This window comes from Echiichthys vipera (assembly GCF_963691815.1).
Source record: "Echiichthys vipera genome assembly, chromosome: 5".
In the NCBI taxonomy this organism is placed as follows: Eukaryota; Metazoa; Chordata; class Actinopteri; order Perciformes; family Trachinidae; genus Echiichthys; species Echiichthys vipera.
In genome coordinates, this window is record NC_139830.1 from 34,613,880 (window position 1) to 34,636,292 (window position 22,413).

The 22,413-nt window shown below is 43.5% G+C and overlaps 1 protein-coding gene across 1 annotated transcript in view; it reads right to left on the minus strand.

The window, feature by feature from the left end:
- The window catches only part of sgsm2 (small G protein signaling modulator 2), a 230,214-nt gene that overhangs the window by 6,604 nt on the left and 201,197 nt on the right, over positions 1-22,413 (minus strand). Inside the window, exons 12-14 of the mRNA XM_083914451.1 lie at positions 21,347-21,521; positions 19,239-19,303; positions 2,081-2,226 (exon numbers count right to left, since the gene is read on the minus strand). Coding sequence (XP_083770577.1) covers positions 2,081-2,226; positions 19,239-19,303; positions 21,347-21,521 — 386 coding nt within the window. The remainder of the gene's footprint in view (positions 1-2,080; positions 2,227-19,238; positions 19,304-21,346; positions 21,522-22,413) is intronic.

Here is a 22,413-nt window from a genome sequence, read left to right on the forward strand (position 1 = left end):
GCATACTTGCCAACCCTCCAAATAATCCCGGGAGACTCCTGTTTTTCATTGCCCTCTCCTTGTTTTCTCCATGGGTCACAATTCTCACGTTTTTCCTCCCAGTTTATGATGCATTTTCATAACTTTTTTCCTTTTCGTTATCACTACCTGTTTCAGGCATTGCACACAGTAGTGATGCATGCTAATCCGTGGGTATAGCGGATGGGTCGTGGGTGGCTGAAATAATCCATCATTAAAGCAGAGAATTTTTCTTTAAAGTGTGTCGCCACTAAGAGAGATGCTGAGCACATTACGCATAAGGAACAGTAACTTCATTGATTATTTCAGAAGCTAAAAGTTTAGTTTGTTTTCCGCTGTTAAATTTTAGTTTTGCTGCTTAAATGTCCCACAATATTTTTGAGGTCTCAAGGTTGGCAAGTAGGCCACAGTGGTTTCCACAATGAGTTGGAAGATAAATCTGAGGGGTTGTGAAAATGGTTAACAGCAGAGAAATTTAAATTTATATAGCACTGTCAATTGAGTTCTGCGGTACAGTACCATCTACTGTATATACAAAGCCATTAGGTCTGATAGCTTCTGTGTGGGGTTTAGAAATAAGAGGTCATGTTATAATACCAGGGGCATCTCATGATGCCAACATGATAAATAGGGTGTCTGTCTCAACATTTACAGCAGGACATAAATCTTGGCTTCTTATAACAGTTTTAGGAAACATTCCTCACAGGTTGTATCATCTCAGTTTAAAAATAAAATCTCTGTAAATAAGACTTGCATATCCCCCACATAGCACTGTCACAAAATGACAGTGATAAATACCAATGCCTCCATGATGACTTGGCAATTTGCTGTGGTTTGTGACTTTTAAATGCAGTGGCTTGCAGGTAAAGGAGGGGCTTCAGATGGTACAGGAAGAAGAAGACGATTCCTATTATGTCGTTGTTATTCCTGCTGCTTGCTGGCAGAGGTCGATGACGCTGCTGTAGGTGCAACCGGCATCCCAAAGATGATTGTTCATTTCTGGATTAACGTGAATTTTCTGTTTGATTATGAGAAGGCCTCAGCCTGATCAAACAAAGGGAAAGACTAGGCCCAAAAGCCTGGCAGCCTTTGTCCCTGAGGGCATGGTCACAGACAAAGGCCTGCCATGCAACCTTCCCCCACAACAGGTCACACCCAGGTGTGAACTCTCCAAGGGACCATCAAACTGTCAGTCCATTAGCTGACCTAACCTCTGGTGATGACATCATCCGTGCCTATACAACTGTAGGACACCTTCTCTTTCTCTCTCTCTTCCTTGGACTCTCTCTCGAATCTCCACACTCAACTCGACGCTCTACTGCTGGATCCAGGGACCAGCTGCCCGCTGTCCCTAGGACCTGAACATGGCCTGTATGGAGTAGGATCACCAGCCAGGTTAACCAGCCGGTTACCAACTCAACTGAGCAGAACAAAGAACGAGTCCTCTTTTGTCTAAGAGCAACGACCAAGACCAGAACCTTTCTTCAACCAGCTTCCTTCACAAGGACCAGCCACTGGCATTTCCCATCTCATGGACTGGTAACTAATCACCAACTGGGCATTACTACATGTTATAAGACTGTATGAACGGCTAAGCATAGAACTGTGACTTTGGTATAACCTGAATAAGAAATCCTGAGATCTTCAGCCTGCTGGCTTTTGTGTAACTTAATGTTCCCACCTTTTCTGCAGGGGTCCAAGCCCACACCCTTCCTCCCTCTCTCTCACACACACACACACACACACACACACACACACACACACACACACACACACACACACACACACACACACACACACACACACACACACACACACACACACACACACACACACACACACACACACACACACACACACACACACACACACAGTTCTCCGTGTGAAGTTTTTAATAAATTAAAGTTATTCATTTTTAGTCATTTTTCTTTATTAATTTTCTTTTTCAAATATTTCATTTGATAGTCACACTTTTGATCCAATTAATCCTAAAGTACCTACACTGCTATATTTCAATTGTCTTTCAGCCTCAGTGTTTGTTACCTCTCAGCTCTGTACCCACCTTGCAGTCTTTCTGGTACTTGCTCCACACTTCCTTGCTGAGCCCCCCGGACGCCTCGCAGGGTCTGTCTGGAGGGACGATGTTGTGGTTGACCAAAGCTGACAGGTGAGTCCGCACAGTGGACAGGTGTCGACAGTAGGCCAGCCCTGATGGACAGGTGAGACAGACACAATCAGCTGAGACTAAGCATAAGTAAAGTCAAGTCAGTATGGAGACACAAAACTAACAATGATAAGCCAATAAAGTAAAAATAAAAACATCAGGTATAATGGGCGAAGCCATAATGTGCAATATCTAAGTAAATCACTGCTTGCTTTTACTACGTATTAAGGTCCTAAATTACTTAGAACAATTATTCATCAAAATGCAAATGTATTTCTAAATAGTTTGAAAACATGAAATTAGGATTTGTTGCAAGCTCCCGACTTTTGATGATCCCCTAGAACTACGTACATAGCTTCAAGGGCTTTTCTCTGTTCATTTCTCTGTGCATTCACACAGGTCGGTGTTCTGTCGAGTTAATGCAACCTTAGTTTTTGTGTGTCTGTCTGAATTATGACATCTTTATTTATTGATATATTATTACAAACAGGGCTAAGTGAACTGTAAGACTATGGGGGGCATATTTTGATACACTATTATATTTTAGCTTTCAGGGGAAGTGTACTTTAATTTGAACAAACCTCCTATGAAATAATGCTACCGCTAAGTAGCACATCTGGATATGGAGCACATATTGAAAGAAAACAGGTAGGAACAGGGCCTGAAGTTAACCTTTTGGGATTTTGAAATCCAACTGCCACAGTGATTTTTTACCAGACAATTTTTTAGTGCCTAAAATAAAGGTGAACGACTCAGAAAATGCATAAGAATGGTTCTTGAACCTGTACAGAATCAGTTATTAACCAACTTAATCTCATTAATGACTAGAATGACTTACAGCTGTGTCTGACCTGGTGTGGCAGGCATTTAGAATAAAAAATAACAGTAATACAAACAGCCAATCATCTCACTTTCTCTAATTTATTTAGTTAACACCCAACTGCAATCCATTAGTCAATGTTTCTTTGTCACTGTAGTGTCAATAGATATCCCTGTTCAACCTTCTTTTCTTTTTTTTAAAAACATATCTCTATTGATACAACAAAATCCAACCGTTTAAACATATGGCAACAATGGAAATAACAATGAAAATACCAACAACATAGAAAAGGCAAACAAACAAAGCGTCCTGGTAAAGTAAACAAATAAAAAAGATAAATGAAACCAACAAATAGTCAACAAATTACGAGCAATAAAAAAACATATAATTGAAAAATTACTCAAATAAAAAGAAAAAAATATATATATTTCTTTTAAATCATCTAAAACAAAACAATAATAAATTAATATTAATAATATTATTCTTAATATAGGTTACATCAGGGTTGGGTGCGCTGCTGCACGGATGGCAGTAAAGGTGAGGGGCCTCGACGGACCAGACACGGGCAGCAGAAGCTGGCTCCGGGGACGTGGAATGTCACCTCTCTGTCGGGGAAGGAGCCGGAGCTTGTGCGGGAAGTGGAGCGCTACCAGTTAGATCTGGTGGGGCTTACCTCCACACACAGTCTCGGTTCTGGAACCGTACTCCTGGATAGGGGTTGGACCCTATTCTTCTCTGGAGTTGCCCAGGGTGTGAGGCACAGGCGGGTGTGGGGATACTCACAAACCCCCGGCTGAGCGTTGCGGTGTTGGAGTTCACCCCGGTGGACGAGAGGTTGCCTCCTTACACCTGCGGGTGGTTAGGGGGGAAAACTCTGACTGTTGTTTGTGCATATGCACCGAACAGCAGTTCAGAGTATTCGGCCTTCGTGGAGACCCTGAATGGAGTCCTGCATGGGGCTCCAGTAGGGGACTCAATAGTTCTTCTGGGAGACTTCAACGCCCACGTGGGCAATGATGGAGACACCTGGAGAGGCGTGATTGGGAGGAACGGCCTCCCTGATCTAAATCCGAGTGATTGTCAGTTATTAGACTTCTGTGCTAGTCACAGATTGTCTATAACTAACACCATGTTTGAACATAAGGATGCTCATAAGTGTACGTGGTACCAGAGCACCCTAGGCCAAAGGTCGATGATCGATTTTGTGATCGTATCATCTGATCTGAGGCTGTATGTTTTGGACACTCGAGTGAAGAGAGGAGCAGAGCTTTCAACTGATCACCATCTGGTGATGAGTTGGGTCAGAGGATGGGGGAAGATTCTGGACAGACCAGGTAAACCCAAACGAGTAGTGCGGGTGAACTGGGAATGTCTGGAGGAGGCCCCTGTCCGAGAGATCTTCAACTCACACCTCCGGTGGAGCTTTTCTGGCATCCCTGTGGAGGTTGGGGGCATTGAACCGGGATGGGAAATGTTCAAAGCTTCCATTGCTGAAGCTGCAGTGGTGAGCTGTGGCCTCAAGGTCTGAGGTGCCTCAAGGGGCGGTAACCCTCGAACACCGTGGGGGACACCGGTGGTCAGGGAAGCTGTCCAAATTCAAATTCAATTCAAATTCAAAAAAACTTTATTTGTCCCCGGGGGGCAATTCAGGGCACACAGAGCAGCAAATAATGACAGTGCAACTATACTAAAACATTTTAACCTATCAACAAGAATAAAGTGTAAAAGAAGAATAAGTGTCAGGATGTTAGTGTGTTAGTACAGGTAGAATAAGTGTCAGGATGTTAGTGTGTTAGTACAGGTTAGAATCCAGTCACAGAGTTAGATACGGAGAACATCGTCGGCATGAGATGTAGAAAGACATGCGTGTATCAGATGTAAGCAGACATGTGAACGGGTGTTTATGATGTAAACATGCAGTAGACTGTTGAAACAGGTATAAACAGAACTGTAGTGCAGAAAAGATATAAGTGGACAGTGATCGGATTCAGATGTGGTCAGACATGATACATATGTGTAATGAGCAGACGTAAACAGAACTATAGTGCAGTAATAGAGTATAAATATAATATATAACTATAAGCTATGTGCAGATACTAAATAATAAAGTGATAGTGGTGCATGGCAGGAAAACAGCAGTCTAAGTATATGCTAGCTCTGTGTAACCAGATGAATACTGAAAAATAAAGTGACCATAGTGCTATGATGGATACAATATAAGACCTGATAGACAGAATAAAGTGGAGTAGTGCATTAATACCATAAATTAAAATAACTAACAGAATCAAGTAGACCAGTAAGAACATAGTAGCAGAACAAGTCCGGTGTGAACATAATAACAGAATAAATAAGTAAGTGGAGTAGTGCAACAGACCGGAGTAACTTAGTAAACAGAATAAATAAGTGGAGTAGTGCAACAAACCAGTAACATTATAAACAGAATGAACAGAATAAAGTGGAGTAGTGCATCAAACCAGTAGTTCACAGCTTTGAGGACAGGAGTGGAGGTAGTTAGCCAGTTCACGTGTCCGGTAAGTGTCCAGGGGGTGTCCAGGGGGGGGTGGTGGTGTCCAGGGGGTGAAGGTGTCCAGGGAAGGTGTCAGGGTAGGGAAGGGGGGGTGATGGTGATGGTGTCCAGGGAGGGTGTCTGGAGAGGGGAGGAGGAGGGGTGATGGGAGGGATGTCCGGGGTGGAGAGGGGGGTTAGGTGTCCAGGGAGGGTGTCTGGAGTGGGGGGGGGGGTGGTCAGAGGGGTCAGGAGTTGAGGAGCTGGACAGCCCTGGGGATGAAGGTTGCTCGTCTCCACTGTGTCCTGCAGCAGGGACAGCGAAGACGGCGTCCTCAGGGGAGCCACTCAAACGCTGAGAAGAGAGCATGAGAGGGTTCCTGCATGATCCGACCAGCTAACCTGAGTGTCTGCTGCTCATGGATGGTCGACAGAGTTCTAACAGGAAGTCCAATGATCTTAGAGCAGACCGTGGCTATGCTCTGCAGGCGGTTTCTGTTCTGAATGCTGGTGGAGTAGAACCAGCATGTGATGGAGAACGTGATGATGCTCTTGAGGAAGGAGTAGTAAAAGCTCAGGAGGATGTTCTTGCTGACTCCAAAGGAATTGAGCTTCCTAAGGAGGTATTTCCGCTGCTGGCATTTCCTGAGAATCTCCTCTGTGTTGGAGGAGAATTTCCGCAGGCTGTCGAAGATGGTGCCCAGGTACCTGTACTCCTCAACTGCTTCAACAGGCTTCCCGTGGATCACGGTGTTTGCTGATGCAGCCAGTTCCCTCTGCTTGTTGGAGGTCACCACCATGTCTTTGGTTTTGTTGACATTCAGCTCCAGGCAGGAGCTGTCACACCACTCCACAAACTCCTGAAGAGCTGGTCCGTGGTGAAGAGATGGGCCTGTGAGCAGAGACAGGAGGACGGTGTCGTCAGCGTACTTCACCAGATGACAGTTAGGCTGTGTGGTTCTGCAGTCATCAGTGTAGAGGATGAAGAGCAGAGGTGAGCGCACACAGCCCTGAGGGGAGCCGATTGAGGTGTGTTGGAGGTCGGAGAAGGTGCTGTTGACCAGGACTCTCTGTGAACGGCTGGTCAGGAAGTCCAGTATCCACAGGATTAGCTGTTGGTCCAGATGAAAGAGGGCTGAGAGTTTGTCAGCCAGGATGTGGGGCTGCATGGTGTTAAATGCAGAGGAGAAGTCTGCAAACAGGAGTCTGGCTGAGGTGTTGGGGCGCTCCAGGTGTTTGTGAACAGTGTCTATTATGAATGTTATTGCATCATCGACGCCCCTGCCAGCTCGATAAGCAATTTGGAGCGGGTCCATCTGGGAGTGGGTTTCCCTGATGATGTGTTGTTTTATGATCCTCTCCATGGCCTTAATCACAAGAGAGGTGAGGGCCACCGGCCGGAGGTCATTCAGACATTTGACGGCGCTCTTCTTGGGGATGGGGATAACTGTTGAGTGTTTCCATTGCTGGGGGACTATGCTGTTGTCCATGGATCTTTGAAACAGGGTCTGAAACACGCCCCCTAGCTGCTCAGCACAGTGCTTCAGGACGCGGCCGCTGATGTTGTCTGGGCCAGGTGAGCTGTTCTCCCTTGTCTTCCTGAGGGCTTTCACCACGTCCTCTGCGCTGAAGGTGAAAGCTGCTGAGTCACTGGGCTTGAGCTTGGACATCGCTTCTTCCAGCTGGGTGGTGTTGTCCTGTTCAAACCTTGTGTAGAAAAAATTAAGGTTGTTGGGGAGAGATGAAGAGCTGCTGCCTGAAACCTGGATGGTTTTTGAGTTGCTGGCAGCCGTGTTCACAGCAGCCATGTTCTTGAGTCCCTGCCAGGCTGAGCGGAGGTTACCCTGCGTGAAGCACTGCTCCACTTTGTTCTTGTACTCCAGCTTGGCAGTTTTTATGGCATGCTTGACCTCTCTGTTGACCTCCTTTTTCTCCGTTTCGGAGCTGGTGAAGAAGATCCTTTTCTTCTTGTTGAGGATCTCCTTGAGCTCTATGGTGATCCAGGGTTTGTTGTTGGGGTACACAGTGACCGTTTTGGAGGGGATGATGTTGTCCACACAGAAGGAGATGTATGTATGTCATCAGAGGGGGGCCAGGAGGTTGTCCCAGTCAGTGGATTCAAAGCATCCTTGGAGTGTGGTGATGCTTTCGTTGGTCCACTGCTTGATGTTCTTGACAACTTTCTTCACCCTTCTCATGACAGAGATGTAAGCCGGAGCAAGCAAGGTGGCATGGTGATCAGCAGAGCCCAGAGGAGGGAAGGCGAGAGATCTGTATGCGTCGGGTACTGAACCATAGCACTTGTCCAGTGTCTCCTCCAGGCGTGTGTGGCATGTGATATACTGTTGATAACCTTTTAATGATTTGTCCAGGGAGCACTGGTTGAAATCACCCAAGATGAATTTGGGAGAGTCCGGTGAAATGTGGTCCAGTTTGTTTAAAGAGTCTGTGATGTGTTCAGTGGCTGTGACTGCGTTGGCTCTGGGGTGGATGTAAACCAGGATGACAAAGAGCTGAAGAAACTCTCTGGGTAGGTAGAAAGGGCGAAGGGAGACAGCCAGAAGCTCGATGTCCTGGGTGCACAGTTTCTCCCTCACGACGATCGTTGAGCACCAGCATGTGTTTACATACAGACACACGCCGCCGCCATGTTGTTTACCGGCGAGCTCACTGTCTCGATCAAGTCTTAGAAGGGGGCCGAAGCCATCAACGTGCAGGGCATTGTGAACGCCGTTCTTATTTAACCACTTCTCAGTGAAAGCAAGAACCGAGGCAGTCCTGTACTCATGCATGTGGTTAACGTTAGCTTGTAGCTCGTCCGTTTTATTCCGGAGGGATCTAACATTAGCTAGGACGATAGATGGAAGTGGCCGTTGTTAACAAGTCTCCCGTTTGAGCCTGGCCGTGATTCCGCTCTTTCTCTTACCCCTTCTGGTTACCTTATTTTTCTTGTGTGTTGACTTGTCCTGGCTGGTTGAGTTACTCCGCAGTAATTCCTTAGGTAGCAAGTCCATGTCGAAGGCGTGTACAGGATGGAGTCCGAGCTGCAGTAGGGTCTCTCTGGAGTACGTGTTCTGCTTGTCGTTGTTTCTGCTCCCCGTCACAAACTCCAGGAGAAACCACACTTGAAGAATGGCCATGAAAAACACGGGTATATCCATGCCGAATGGAGAATTAAAGTGCCAGGTGAAATAGGAAAAGAAAAACAAGGAGAATAACTTCAGCGTTGTCTGGCAGTCACGGGGTTAACAGGGAGGTAAACAAAGAGAGCGTCACGAGGGGATGGGCGAGGAAGAAAAAGTCACACTCGGCGTGTGTGGCATGCAAAGGGTAAACTAAAAAGTAACAAATATATACATAAAACAAGTAGAAAAACGTTAGAAATGCTAAATAACGCTAAAAGTTGCTCTGTTCTCCGACCGGTCGACCACACAAGCAGCGACCCAGAACCGGAAATCCGACTGAAGAAGGAGGCCTTCCGGGATATGTTATCCCAGAAGACTCCGGAGGTAGTTGCAAAGTTCCGTCAGAGGCAAAGCAGCGGGTGTGGGAGGAGTTCGGAGAAGTCATGGAGAAGGACTTTCGGGCAGCATCAAGGTGCTTCTGGAAAACCAGTCAACACCTCAGGAGGGGGAAACGGGGAACCGTCCAAGCTGTTTACAGTAAGGACGGGACGCCGTTGACCTCAACCGATGAGCTAATTGGGTGGTGGAAAAAGCACTTTGAGGAACTCCTTAATCCGACTAACACGCCCTCTTTTGTAGAGGCAGAGCTGGAGGCTGATGGGGAATCATTGTCAATATCTCTGGCGGAAGTCACTGAGGTAGTCAAGCAAATCCACAGTGGAAAAAGCCCCAGGGATTGATGAGATTCGTCCAGAATGCTGAAAGCTTTGGGTTTGGAGGGGCTGTCTTGGTTGACACGTCTCTTCAACATTGCGTGGAAGTCTGGGACTGTGCCAAGGGAGTGGCAGACTGGGGTGGTGGTTCCTCTGTTTAAAAAGGGCTGTGTCTGGATCCTTGGCAGTAAGTCGGATTCATTCCCAGTGGGGGTTGGCCTCCGGCAGGGGTGCGCTATGACTACGATCCTGTTTGTGATTTTCATGGACAGGATATCGAGGCATAGTCGTGGTGGGGAGGGGTTGCAGTTCGGTGGGCTGGGGATCTCGTCTCTGCTTTTTGCAGATGATGTGGTCCTGATGGCATCGTGGGTCAGTGACCTTTAGCACTCACTGGATCGGTTCGCAGCCGAGTGTGAAACGGCTGAGATGAGGATCAGCACCTCTAAATCTGAGGCCATGGATCTCAGCAGGAAACCGGTGGATTGCTATCTCCAGGTAGGGAATGAGTCCTTACCCCAAGTGAAGGAGTTCAAGTACCTCGGGATCATGTTCACGAGAGAGGGGACAATGGAGCGTGAGTTTGGCCGAAGAATCGGAGCAGCAGGGGCGGTGTTGCAGTCGCTCTACCGCATAGTTGTGACGAAAAGTAAGCTGAGCCGGAAGGTAAAGCTCTCGATCTACCGGTCAATCTTCGTTCCTACCCTCACCTATGGTCATGACCGAAAGAGCGAGGTCGCAGGTACAAGCGGCCGAAATGGGTTTTCTCAGGTGGGTGGCTGGAGTCTCCCTTACAGATAGGGTGAGAAGTTCAGCCATCCGTGAGGAACTCTGAGTAGAGTCAAACAGTAGACATTGATCTGTTTTCTGTAATCCCCAATGTTGAGGCTACTGTCATTCTCCATATGGACGTCACAGTCTAGGAAAGTCAAACTATTGTCCTTGACTTCTTCTCTGGTGAACTTGATGTTTCTGTCCACTGAGTTTATATGTTCGGTAAAAGTTTGCACCTCTTTGGATTTGATTTTAACCCATGTGCTGTCCACATATCTGAACCAATGGCTCGGAGTTACTCCTTTGAAGGAGTTCAAAGCCTTGTCCTCTACCTCCTCCATGTATAGATTGGCCACAATAGGGGATGCTGGTGAACACAATACCAGGACAATAGTTTGCCTTTCCTAGAATGTGACGTCCATATGGAGAATAACAGGAGCCTCCACATTGGGTTTTACAGAAAACCCACCCACACAGATCAATATCTACTGTTTGACTCTCACCACCCCCTGGAACACAAGCTTGGAGTTATCAGAACACTGCAACATAGAGCCAATAACATACCCACTAGCTCACAGGTCTAGGGGAAGAACGCAAGCACCTGAGAGGTGCACTCACAACTTGTGGCTGCCCCAGCTGGACCTTTGTGAAAACGGCAGCTGCTTCCACAAAGAAAACCAAAGTGGTTGGTTCACAAATGGCCTCCTGTGACTCCAACGACTGTCGTTAAGTCTCAACAGAGCACTAACGAAGCCGAAACCAACTTCCCACCAACAATTGCCACTCTAACGACAGTCGTGGGCACTTGGAGCACAAAGGGTTTCAGTGACATCATCGCCCTTGTGAGAGGTTAAATACCTGGATCTCCACACCAGTTAGTTGGACCAGTCCCAGCCTGGTCAGATGGGTACATGAACTGATGAAGCCTCTTGGATGAGAGGTGAAACGTCCAGTTGCTTTTGGCTGAAATTGCTTTGAGGGTCTATAAGAACCAAGAGTTGACACTTCGCCTGGTTTTAAGATAAGAACGATCAGAGCACTGCGCAACGAAACAGGGAGGCAACCTGTTTTAAAGGATATATCCATATAAACATCTGATATTGGGGCTATTAATTTTGCTTCATAATTTGTAAATATCTATCGGAAGCCCGTCTGGACTTGAAGCTTTACCTCCTTTTATGCTTGTAATGGCGTTAGAGATGTCATTCAAATTTAATTCTCTCTCCAGTTCCGTTTTTGTACCCTCAGAAATACAGGGAAAGACCAATCCATCCAGGAAATTGTTTGGATTCACCGGGTCACGCGGGCTGTCAGAATTATAAAGAGTTTTATAATTTGAGACAAAGGTGGTATTCATTTCTGTGGGATCTGTAGTTTACTTTCCCTGTTCCTTCCTAATTCTATTTATGACTCTGCCAGATTCAAGTTTTTTTATCTGCCAAGCTAGCAGTTTACCCGGCTTTTTGCCTTGATCATAAAAAGTTTGTTTCAGTCTTATTATACCATCCTCAGCCTTAAGCATGGAGAGCGCCCCGTATCTTGCTTTAAGGGTCAGTAACTCCTGTCTTTTGTGTGTCAAATCATCTATGCTAACCTATCTCTCTATCTCTCTAATTTTAGAGTCTAGTTCATTCATAGTCTGTTTGAATTTGTTAAATTTAGAGCTGGTGAAGCTTATCATTTGTCCTCTAATATATGCTTTAAAAGCTTCCCATCTAATGGCTGCAGTTGTTTCATTCGCATTTATAGAGAAGTACCGATCAATATCTTCTCCTACCAATTTTATTAAGTCAGAATCTTGTAACCATTTAGGATGTTATCGCCAATTGGCCGAATGTCTATACAATTGTTCGACGTTGTAAAATAGGGAGGTTGGGGCATGATCAGATAAAACAATACTATCCTATACACAATTAGTTATACTGGGTAGCGGAGATGAGGAAATTAAAAAATAATCTATTCGAGAGTGGGTTTTAAATATTGCTGAGTAGCATGAGAATTCCCTTTTAATGGGGTTTTGAGTTCTCCAAGGATCACAGAGATTCAAGTCTTTCATAAAGTGTTGAATTGTCTTTCTTGTTTGGAAATGGGGTGTGCCTATTCCTGCCGAGCGATACAGCTTCGGGTCTAGAGCACAATTTAAGTCACCTGCCAGTATTATCTTACTGGGGAGAGTGGCCAACAATAAAAATAGATTCTCAAAAAATGATGGGTCATCATCATTGGGGCCATATATATTTACCATATTAATACTGTCTCTCAAGAGAGTTCCTTGTACCACCAAAAATCTACCACTTTTATCATAAATAGCATTGTTTATTTGGAAAGGCACCGAATTATGAATTAACACCATAACCCCTCTTGATTGAGAAGGGAAACAGGTTGCTTCTACTTTGCCTGGCCACCTCCTACGTACTTTCACCAAGTCCTCTCTGAGTAAGTGAGTCTCCTGGATAAACACGATTGATGAATTAAGTTGTTTACGCCTGGTAATCACCTGTTTTAATTTAGTTAACTTTACCATCCCTCTAGCATTCCATGAAGTAAATTTGTCGTCATCTAATCTTAATAACACTAGCACCAGATTGTGCCACATAGCATTATCTTTCAGTGGTTCGTAAACCCAAGTATCTCTTTGTGACATTTTGGTTATGCACCGTTAAAATACCACATGAAGTAAAGAAATGCAAAAAAACACAAATGAAATGTTCATAATCTTGAAGTTTAACTCTCATCCGGGAAAGCTGACAGTATACTGAGTATCCACTTCCCCCCCCAAAAAATGAAAGTCCACTCAAAATGAGCATGTGGTCGTCTCTGTATAAAGAGTCAACGAAAAGGGCATTTACATTGGAGGAGATTGAAGGAATAACAACAAAAAATGTAAACAAAGCAGAAAAGTCTCCACAGAAAGAAAAAAAAGAAAAAGCAGAACCATTTAATAAAAAATATCTAATTTCCTAAGATCGGCAGCGCGTGTAGACGCAGCGACCTCTCGCTCTCCGATCATGCAATGTTTTGTTCACTAGCTGTTAGCTTTAGTTAGTTTTTTGTGTTTTGTTTGTTGCATTTATTAATTTGTTAATAAATGTTTGTGTTTACCATATGTCTTGTTTATTTAATATTACACTAAGATGAATGAGCCAGCCTCTACTAAGTCTGACCTGACAAAACTATAATTATGAATTACAAATATCAAAATTCCCACAACATATGCAAACACTGTTCTCCACTGGCGGAGTTTATGATCATAAAGTGTCGTCCTTTCTATTTGCCCAGAGAGATGACTGTGATTCTACTAGCTGCATCTACATTCCTCCCACTAACAACAACAGTGATAGGAACGCTGCACTAAATGAACTGTACCAAGCCATCAGTGAACAACAAACAGAACATCCAGATGGTTTCACTATCCTCGAAGGAGATTTTAACCATACTGATCTCAAGACTGTACTGCCGATATTTCACCAGCACGTTAACTTTCCAACAAGGGGAGTTAACACCTTGGATCTGGTCTACACCACACACAAAGGAGCGTACAAAGCCAACCCCTCCCCCACATTGGCCTATCTGACCACCTCACTGTTATGCTAATGCCAGCATACAGACAAACAGCGATAGCCACCAAACCGGTTGTGAAGCAGAGTGTGGCCAGAGGGAGTCTCCTCAGCTCTTCAAGACTGCTTTGACACCACAGACTGGGAGATGTTGAAACAGGCAGCCACTTACAACAACAACACAGACATTGAGGAGCACACAAACACTGTGACTTCCTACATAGCCAAGTGCACTGATGATGTGACCCACACCAAGGACATTGTCACTCGGGCAAACCAGAAGCCATGGTTGAAAGGGGACGTCCACAGGTTGTGTAGGGCCAGAGACAAGGCCTTCAGAGCTGGAGACGAATCTGTCTTGAGAACAGCAAGAGCCAATCTTTCCCGGGGCATCAGAAATGCAAACTTCAAGCACTTCAACGGCAGCAAAGATGCACAGAGCCTATGGCAAGGCATTCAAGCTATCATGGACTACAAGCCCGCACCAAAGAGCTGCGAGAGTGATACCTTTCTGCTCAACAACCTGAACAGCTTCTTTCCCAGCTTCGATGCACAAAACAATACACGCCCACAGAAAACCCCACAAAAACACCTCCCCATGACCAGATTCTGTGCCTGTCTGCTGCCAGCGTATAGAGGACATTCTCTACCATCAACGCCCAGAAAGCAACAGGTCCAGACAACATCCCTGGTAGGGTGCTGAAAGACTGTGCAGAGGAACAGAAGGATGTCTTCACTGACATCTTTAATACCTCCTTGTAGCAAAGACATCATCCCCATCCTGCTACAACGACTACTACAGGGCGAAACGATCCACAGAGGATGAAATTTGCTCTGCCCTCCACCCAGCCCTCACCCACCCGGAACAGAAAGACTCATATGTGAGAATGCTGTTCATAGACTTCAGTTCAGCATTCAATACCATAATACCACAACAGCTCATCTGCAAACTGGACAAGCTGGGCCTCAGAACTTCACTCTGCAACTGGCTGCTTGACTTTCTCAGCGAGAAGCCACAAGCAGTACATGTTGGGAACAACACCTCCAGCACCATCACCCTGAGCACAGGGGCCCCACAAGGCTGCATGCTCAGTCCTCTGCTCTTCACCCTATTGACGCACGACTTCACATCAACTTACAGCACCAATCAACTCATAAAGTTTGCGGACGACACAACTCTGGTCTCATCACCAAGGGCGACGAGACACACTACAGGAAAGAGGTAGACCTTCTGACCACGTGGTGTAAGAACAACAACCTCCTGCTTAAGACAAAGAAGATTGTTGTTAACTTCCAGAGAGGCCACACGGACCACCCACCACTAACCATCGACGGTGCTGCTGTGGAGAGAGTGAGTAGCACAAAATTCCTGGGGGTGCACATCAGTGAGGACCAAGGACTACAAACACTACATCACTGGCAAACAGCTTCCTGCAGAAATTCAAAAGGGCAACTGCTCCACCATCCATCCTGACGTCATTCTACAGAGGCACCATTGACAGCATCATTTCCAGCTGTATTACTGTATGGGGCAAGAGCTGCACTGAGTACGACAGAAGAGCCCTGCAGCGCATAGTGAATACAGCGGGGAATCATTGGTGCCCCACTCCCATCCCTCAAAGACTTGTACACCACCCGCCTCACCTGGAAAGCGGTCACAATAGTGAGTGATCCAAGCCATTCCACACACAAACTATTCAGCCTCCTGCCCTCTGGAAAAAGGTACAGGAGCCTCCGCTCCCACACCACTAGACTCAATAACAGCTTTGTCCACCAGGCTGTTAGGCTGCTGAACTCTCTCCCCAATCTACCAACAGCCCGACCCAACAGGGCCTCAGGAAGATAAAAATTCGCCCTCCAAGAGGCATCCTAAACTCATAACAGACACACAAAAAATGACTATGCAAATTATCAATCAATTATCTATCAATCGTTTTGCAGTAAAAAAATAAAAACATATTATATTCACACGTTCTTGGCTGCTAATGTTTCACAGATACTACTTTTTCACAGTAATCTGCTGAAACATCAAATTGTTTACATCCATATCATATATATATGATATGCCAAAAAATATCATATACATCACACTGATATATATATATATATATATATATATATATATTATTCTTTCAAGACCTGTAAGAGTATTATGCCACCATCTGCACTTTTATTATTATTTGTTGCTATTACCATTGTATTGTTTTGTTGTAACTATAGCAGTTAGATAATTTATGTTGTGTCACTTACCATTTGTGTCTTGCCAATTTACTTATTACTTACTAATTGTGTCTTGTCTTTGTCTTGTCTAGTCTACGCATGGGATTGTGAGAAACGCAATTTCGATTCCTTGTATGTCTTGTTCATGTGAAGAATTGACAATAAAGCTGACTTTGATTTCACATGTGTGTTACTGGCCCATAAAGCCAGCAATATCAAATTCTAGCCGTTATAGGTGGATAATAAAGGATTCAGCCCTTCATTTTAGTTAGGGAGCCATTTCTCCAAGAAAGCTACCACATCCTTTCATTACGTCTTCTCAGGCACACAGGTTGGAGCAACAAGAACGGTTTTCGAGCTTAACCATAATGCCTCTGTCTCTTTACTAACACTGGACACCTTCGTGGCTGAAAACATATATCAATATTTTTTTCTCTTTTCCTTTTTCTTAAGTCTCTTAAACATCTTGAAAACCTGCTCAAACTACCAAACATTCAATCATTTTGGGGATTTTAACCTTTTAAATGACAGTTTTATTATTTAAAGTTTTAGTGATTTATCACCAAAAAAACAAAAAATATGAAATATTTTTCCTATAACAAATAGTAGGTAAGATTAAACATTTCTGGTGATTAGAGTCTTAGATTTGTCAAAGATTAGCGAAAATATTTTTTTTATTGCATGAGTATTTTTTATGTAGTTCAAGATCTTTATGGCTAAAAACTGCTATATAATCATTGTACATCAATATTTTTTTCCCCATATTTTTTTTCTTAAATCCCTTAACCAACTTCAGCCCTGATCAAACGTTCAATAATTTTAAGGATTTTAACCCTTTAAATACCAGTTAATTATTTTAAGTTTTAATTATTTATTAAACAAATCCCACAAAAGATTGATTAATTTCCATATTATAAATAATAGGGGGATGAAACTTTGCTGGTGATTAGAGTCTTGGATTTGTCAAAAATGAGCAACAAAATTGATTTGATTGCATGAGCATTTTTTATGCAGTTCAAGATTGTGACTCTGGACGCCTTTGAGGCTCATTGACTTCCATTATAACCACAATTTTTTTAAATACCACTGCCATGACAATAAATCCATGCATTCTGTAATGTCAACATTTCAGCTTGAGGAAAGTAGTGATATTTGACATCTTTACTGTATTTCACCAGATGCAACCATTTTCCCATTTTCTGTATTATTACCAGCAAGTTAGTTAGTTAGTTGGTTAGTTGCTTAGGTTAGTTTAGTTAATTTCCAGCAGTAGACCAGCAAGTCATGCACCTGTTACACTTGGTGCAGCTGACCTACCTCTTTTATAAGCCTGTGCACAAACGGCACACACCTTTTTTCTGTTCCGCTCACTGTTAGGATGGGCAGGATCCATAGTGTCCTCTCCTCTTTCAGATCAAGGGTAAGAGAGGAGGACTTAGTGAGCTTTCAGTGTCAGATTCCCCCTTGAAGCTCTTGTCTTCTTCAGATGAGTCCTGCAGCTTGCTGGCAGATGAAGGCTGCATGACCATTTCTAAAGCCTATTCTATACTTAAATGCCTCTCCCATTTGGCCGCTTCTGTTTGCTCCAGTTCTTTCTCCTTCTCTGCTATGAGCACTCAGACAAGATGCAAGACAAGATGTTAACTTTGACTGCCAGGTGCACAAACACACTAACAGTTGTTTTTGTTTAGGGAAGCAGCAAAGGCAGGAGGCCAGCACCTTCAAAAGACACATATAACACACACATGCACGCATGCACGCACGCATGTATGATGATTTTATAGAAGTTTTTGTGCGTAGATGTTTTCAGCCATGAAGGTCACCAGAGTCAGTATCTTGAACTGAAAATACTCATGCAATCACATTTTTTTATTGCTAATCTTTGACAAATCCAAGACTCTAATCACCAGAAAAGTTTTTATCTTCCCACTATTTATTATATGAAAAATATTTCATATTTTGTTTTTTTTGTGATAAATCAATAAAACGTTATATAATAAAGCTGTCATTCAAAGGGTTATAATCCTGAAAATGATTGAATGTTTGGTAGTTTTGAACAGGTTTGAAGCTGTTTAAGAGATTTATGAAAAAAACGAGAAAAAAATAATGATTTAATGATGATTTTATAGCAGTGTTTTGCGTGTGACCCACAAAGGTCTCCAAAGGGAGCAAAATGCATAACTAGAGTAAAAAGGAAATGTCAGAGCAAAAGACATTTGATTCAACAAATTTGGCTAAAAATAAGAGTTCTTATCAAAAACCATGCTACAAGCTGTAACACAGCCAAAATGATCACTAGATTAAAAAAAAAACCTCTCAAAAATTGCCTTTTTTGCCCGAGGGAGGCATGGGGGTTAAAGACGTATGATCAGAAAAGGATTATTTCATACATCCACGACTCCATGGAGTCAGTCAGCTCAGTTTTCACCCATCATACTACAGATGCATGAGAGCAGGATTTGGGTTTTAGTACTGATGATCAACAGTGGGGCAACATCCTCGATCTTGTTCAGTCTTCTGTTTGTGCCTGACATGGACTGATTCAATGTAAAATTATAAACAAATCAACAGTAGACCCTCTATTGAAGATCATGTCAGAATTAGTTTACAAGATTTCACCTGTCACACAGGTTGGGTATGGAACTAATATTGAACTTGAGATTGAGTCATACACCACCTCAGCTTGGTACCATTACATACAGAATAAACAATGGGCACTAATGTCTTCAAACTCACAAGAAATAATTTAGAATATAAGTGTTACTTAAAAAATTCCTAGTTATGTTGCGTACTATCCTAAAATGTTGAAACCATACTGTGCTGTCAGCAAAATTAGTATGCTGCTTAATATTGTCTAAACCTGCTTTTATTTAATAAATAAAGTTGTACCTTTTTGTATTGTTATATTGAGGTCAATAAACTCACTATCTATTGGGAATACAATTAGATCTTCAGACTGATACCGTAATTAAACCAGGTCTCCTTTGAAAAACAATATTTTAATAACAGTGTTAATACTGTTGTTACCCAGCAGGTTATTACCCAGCACGTTATTACAGTCTTATTTGACATTCAGAGGGATAGTTCATTACAGTTAAGCAACAGTTGCTGCTGCTGCATTGGACCCTACATTCATTTTATTACTTTAATTGAATTTAAAATCAATTGTGCTCTCAACTGGAAGACTTAGTAGCACACATGTGTGTAAGTTAGTTCAGGTGTCTGTGGTTCATATGTGTTGGTTAATTTACACAGTTCAATCATAATATTCAGAAAATAGCAATAATGCACAAAATAAAAGTATGAATAAAAGTTAGAAGTGACATGATGTACAGTACTTACATCCATAAAAGGCTCTGGAGACTATCTGCCTCTTCATGTTCTGGCAGAGCATCTTAAGAGGAACACTGGTGGAAAGAAAAGAAAATCCACCATACATAACAAAGGCACGCCTTTTTTCTTTTGGATAGATGGACTAGATGCTGCCTTCACAAAAAATCTCCCTTTAGAATTCAATTTCACAGAGTCAATCATAAGGCTTGAAATGTCTTTAGCAAGATTCAGTGCAACAAAAAATCTCCTTCTGACCAGTGAGCACCAACCGTGATTTTGATGTAGATTTCTAGATGAAAACTGTGTGATATTGAGTCTGAAAACTTACAGTGAGACATCTTTTAACCGACTCAAATGCAGCTACAAAATCAATGTGTGGCAAACCACAAATTTGTTTTCATTTTGATATTTTATTCAGTTGTACCCCAAAGCAATTTCAGTCAAAAGCAACTGGACTTTGTTATGTGTCTAGGAATACGTTTTTACCTCTCCTCCAAGAGGCTTCATCAGTTCATGTACACTGACACTGACCAGGCTGGGACTGGTCCAACTATCTGTTGTGGAGATCCAGGTATTTAACCTCTCACAAGGCCGATGATGTCACTGGAACCCTTTGGGCTCGAAGTGTCAACGACCGTTGTTGGAGTGAAAGTCGTTGGTGGGAAGTTGGTTTCGACTACGTTAGTGCTCTATTGAGTCTTAACGACAGTCGTTGGAGTCACAGGAGGCCATTTGTGAACAGTTGTTCTTTGAGGTCAGATTGTTGAATCTCCTGGGAAGGGATGAAAGGGCATCATTGTAAATTGGAGATAAGTGGTGTCTCAGACCTCCTCCTCTGTTTAGCGATGGTTTCTCTACTTTTGCATGGATGACTTCTGTTACTCCTCTTTCAAACCATCTGTCCTCTCTGTCCAGGATGTGGAAATTGTTATCATCAAATGAGTGGGCTTTCTCCATGAGGTGTAAGTGGACAGCAGAGTCCAGGCCTGAGGAGTTAGCTCTCCTGTGTTGGGCCATGCGTTTATAAAGAAATACACAGGGATGCAGTGTTTGTTGAAGATCCTCCTGAGTTTCTCTGATACCCCAGCCACATACGGGATGACTATGTTGCTTCTCTTGACTTCTTTTTCTTTTTCAACAACTTTGGTTTTCTCTCTGGAAGCAGCTGCTGTTTTCACAAAGGTCTAGCTGGGGTAGCCACAAGTGGTGAGGGCGCCTCTCAGGAGCTTGCATTCTTCCCCTTGGGCCTTTGAGCTGGTGGGTACGTTATCAGATCTGTGTGGCAGGGTTCTGATAAATCCAAGCTTGTGTTCCATGGGGTGGTGGGAGTCAAACAGTAGATATTGATCTGTGTGAGTGGGTTTTCTGTATAGTGAAATCATCGGCCTTGTGAACGCCCTCACTCGAGGTTAAATAACTGGATCTCCACACGAGAGAATTGGACTAGTCCCAGCCTGGTCAGATGCGTACACGAACTGATGAAGCCTGGATGAGAGGTGAAACGTCTTCCAAGACAAATTTCCAAGTCAAGTTGCTTTTGACTTAAATTTATTTGGGGATAACGACGACTTGAACAGTCTTCAGTTGTAGGTTGAAAGAGAGACGCTATTAATTACAGTGAAGGTTTTTCTCCAAAGTCAACCCTAAACCGAACACTAACGACTACTTTGTTAGTACTTGTACTACTGCATTTTAATGAAGCAAATCAGAAATTAGCAGCAGATGTCCCTCGCTTTCAACTGAGAAATGTTGTTGTGGTTTCTTAGTTAGGCCTCAAAATGACAATAGCATATTATTTGCACATTGTAGCGGATGAAACATCCCTAATATGAAATATGGTCTGAATGTCAACATTAACCAGATGCTCACAAGTTAACAACTTTGTAAATATCAGTGCAGTTGGTTGTAGTGGTTTCACACACTGAGCTTGTGACAATGATCAATACAGCTGGCTTCCCAAAATATCACATGCTCTTAGTGTTATTGATGACACCTTTTTTATTGATTATCTTTATTTTCCAAATAAAAAACTCTAACCTCAATTAAATCAAACCAGACTGATTGCAGCACCCTTGAACAGGTAAAGGAAGGATTCTGGGAAGTTTATTTGGACATACGTGTGAATGTCTGATGGGTCGTGTATGCAGGTGCAGCCAGCTGGGTATTCGAATGACACGTTACTCCCAGCCGTGGAGCAGGACTGGCACAGCGTTTCATGAGTGGTTACTTCGGCCTGTTTCCACGACGACGGGCTGCCTCCGAAACCCTGCACCTCCATCATCTCCCCGTGGTCTGAACCAAAGAGAAGAAAAGTGAGAAAACAGAGAGAGGACTCAGTGTCCTGAGTGATGCAGTTTTCATGTCCTACACGCTTCATGTTAAGACATTCACTTCACACTGGCTATGATCCGTGCCTTACATATTATGACATAGGCCCCTCAGCTCAACCATAAATACATCTTTCCATGTATTGTTCTTTGTCATGACATCAAGAGATTAGTAGATGAAAGTTTTGCATGTTACATGTGAAAGCTGGAAAAACAAGCGTAGAGAGGAAACCAAGAGTGGAGGGGGACAGTTTAGGAAGCAAGGACGGTGCTGTGGGAGAGACAGGCAGAGATGATGCAGGGAAGCCATGCTGGTTCAGTTAATTTCCGTTCAGAAGGGAGGCAGAGGAGACAGCAGAGCTCAGGGACGCTCCAGACAAACAGGAGAGAGGAGGAAGTAGCTTAGGAGAGGAAGTGAAGGAGCTGATAGAAGAGCAGACAGGGACAAAGCTGACGCTCAGGCCATGCAGGATGCATAAAGCCAGAACAAGACAAGAGTTACCAAAAGAAATTATCTCATAAACACCAACAACAAATACACCAGTAAAAGGGCACACAAAGGGGAGGAGGAAAATCATAAAAACTTCAACATTAAATAAATGCTCTCCACCTTAATTCTTCAGGTTGAAGCTGATGACCTGTCATAAATATGAAGCTGCGCTTTGGTCTTTCAATAACCCCAAAAAACGAATAATATTAAGAACGAAAAAAAAAGCCAACAGAAAAAATGGTGGACCAACAATTGCCCCCCCCCCCTGCTTTAGGACTAGATATGATCAACAACTGTTTGTGGACTCAGTAATGCAACCCCGCTCACACAAGGACTCCACATCTCTACTACTGCGGAACCCCACAGG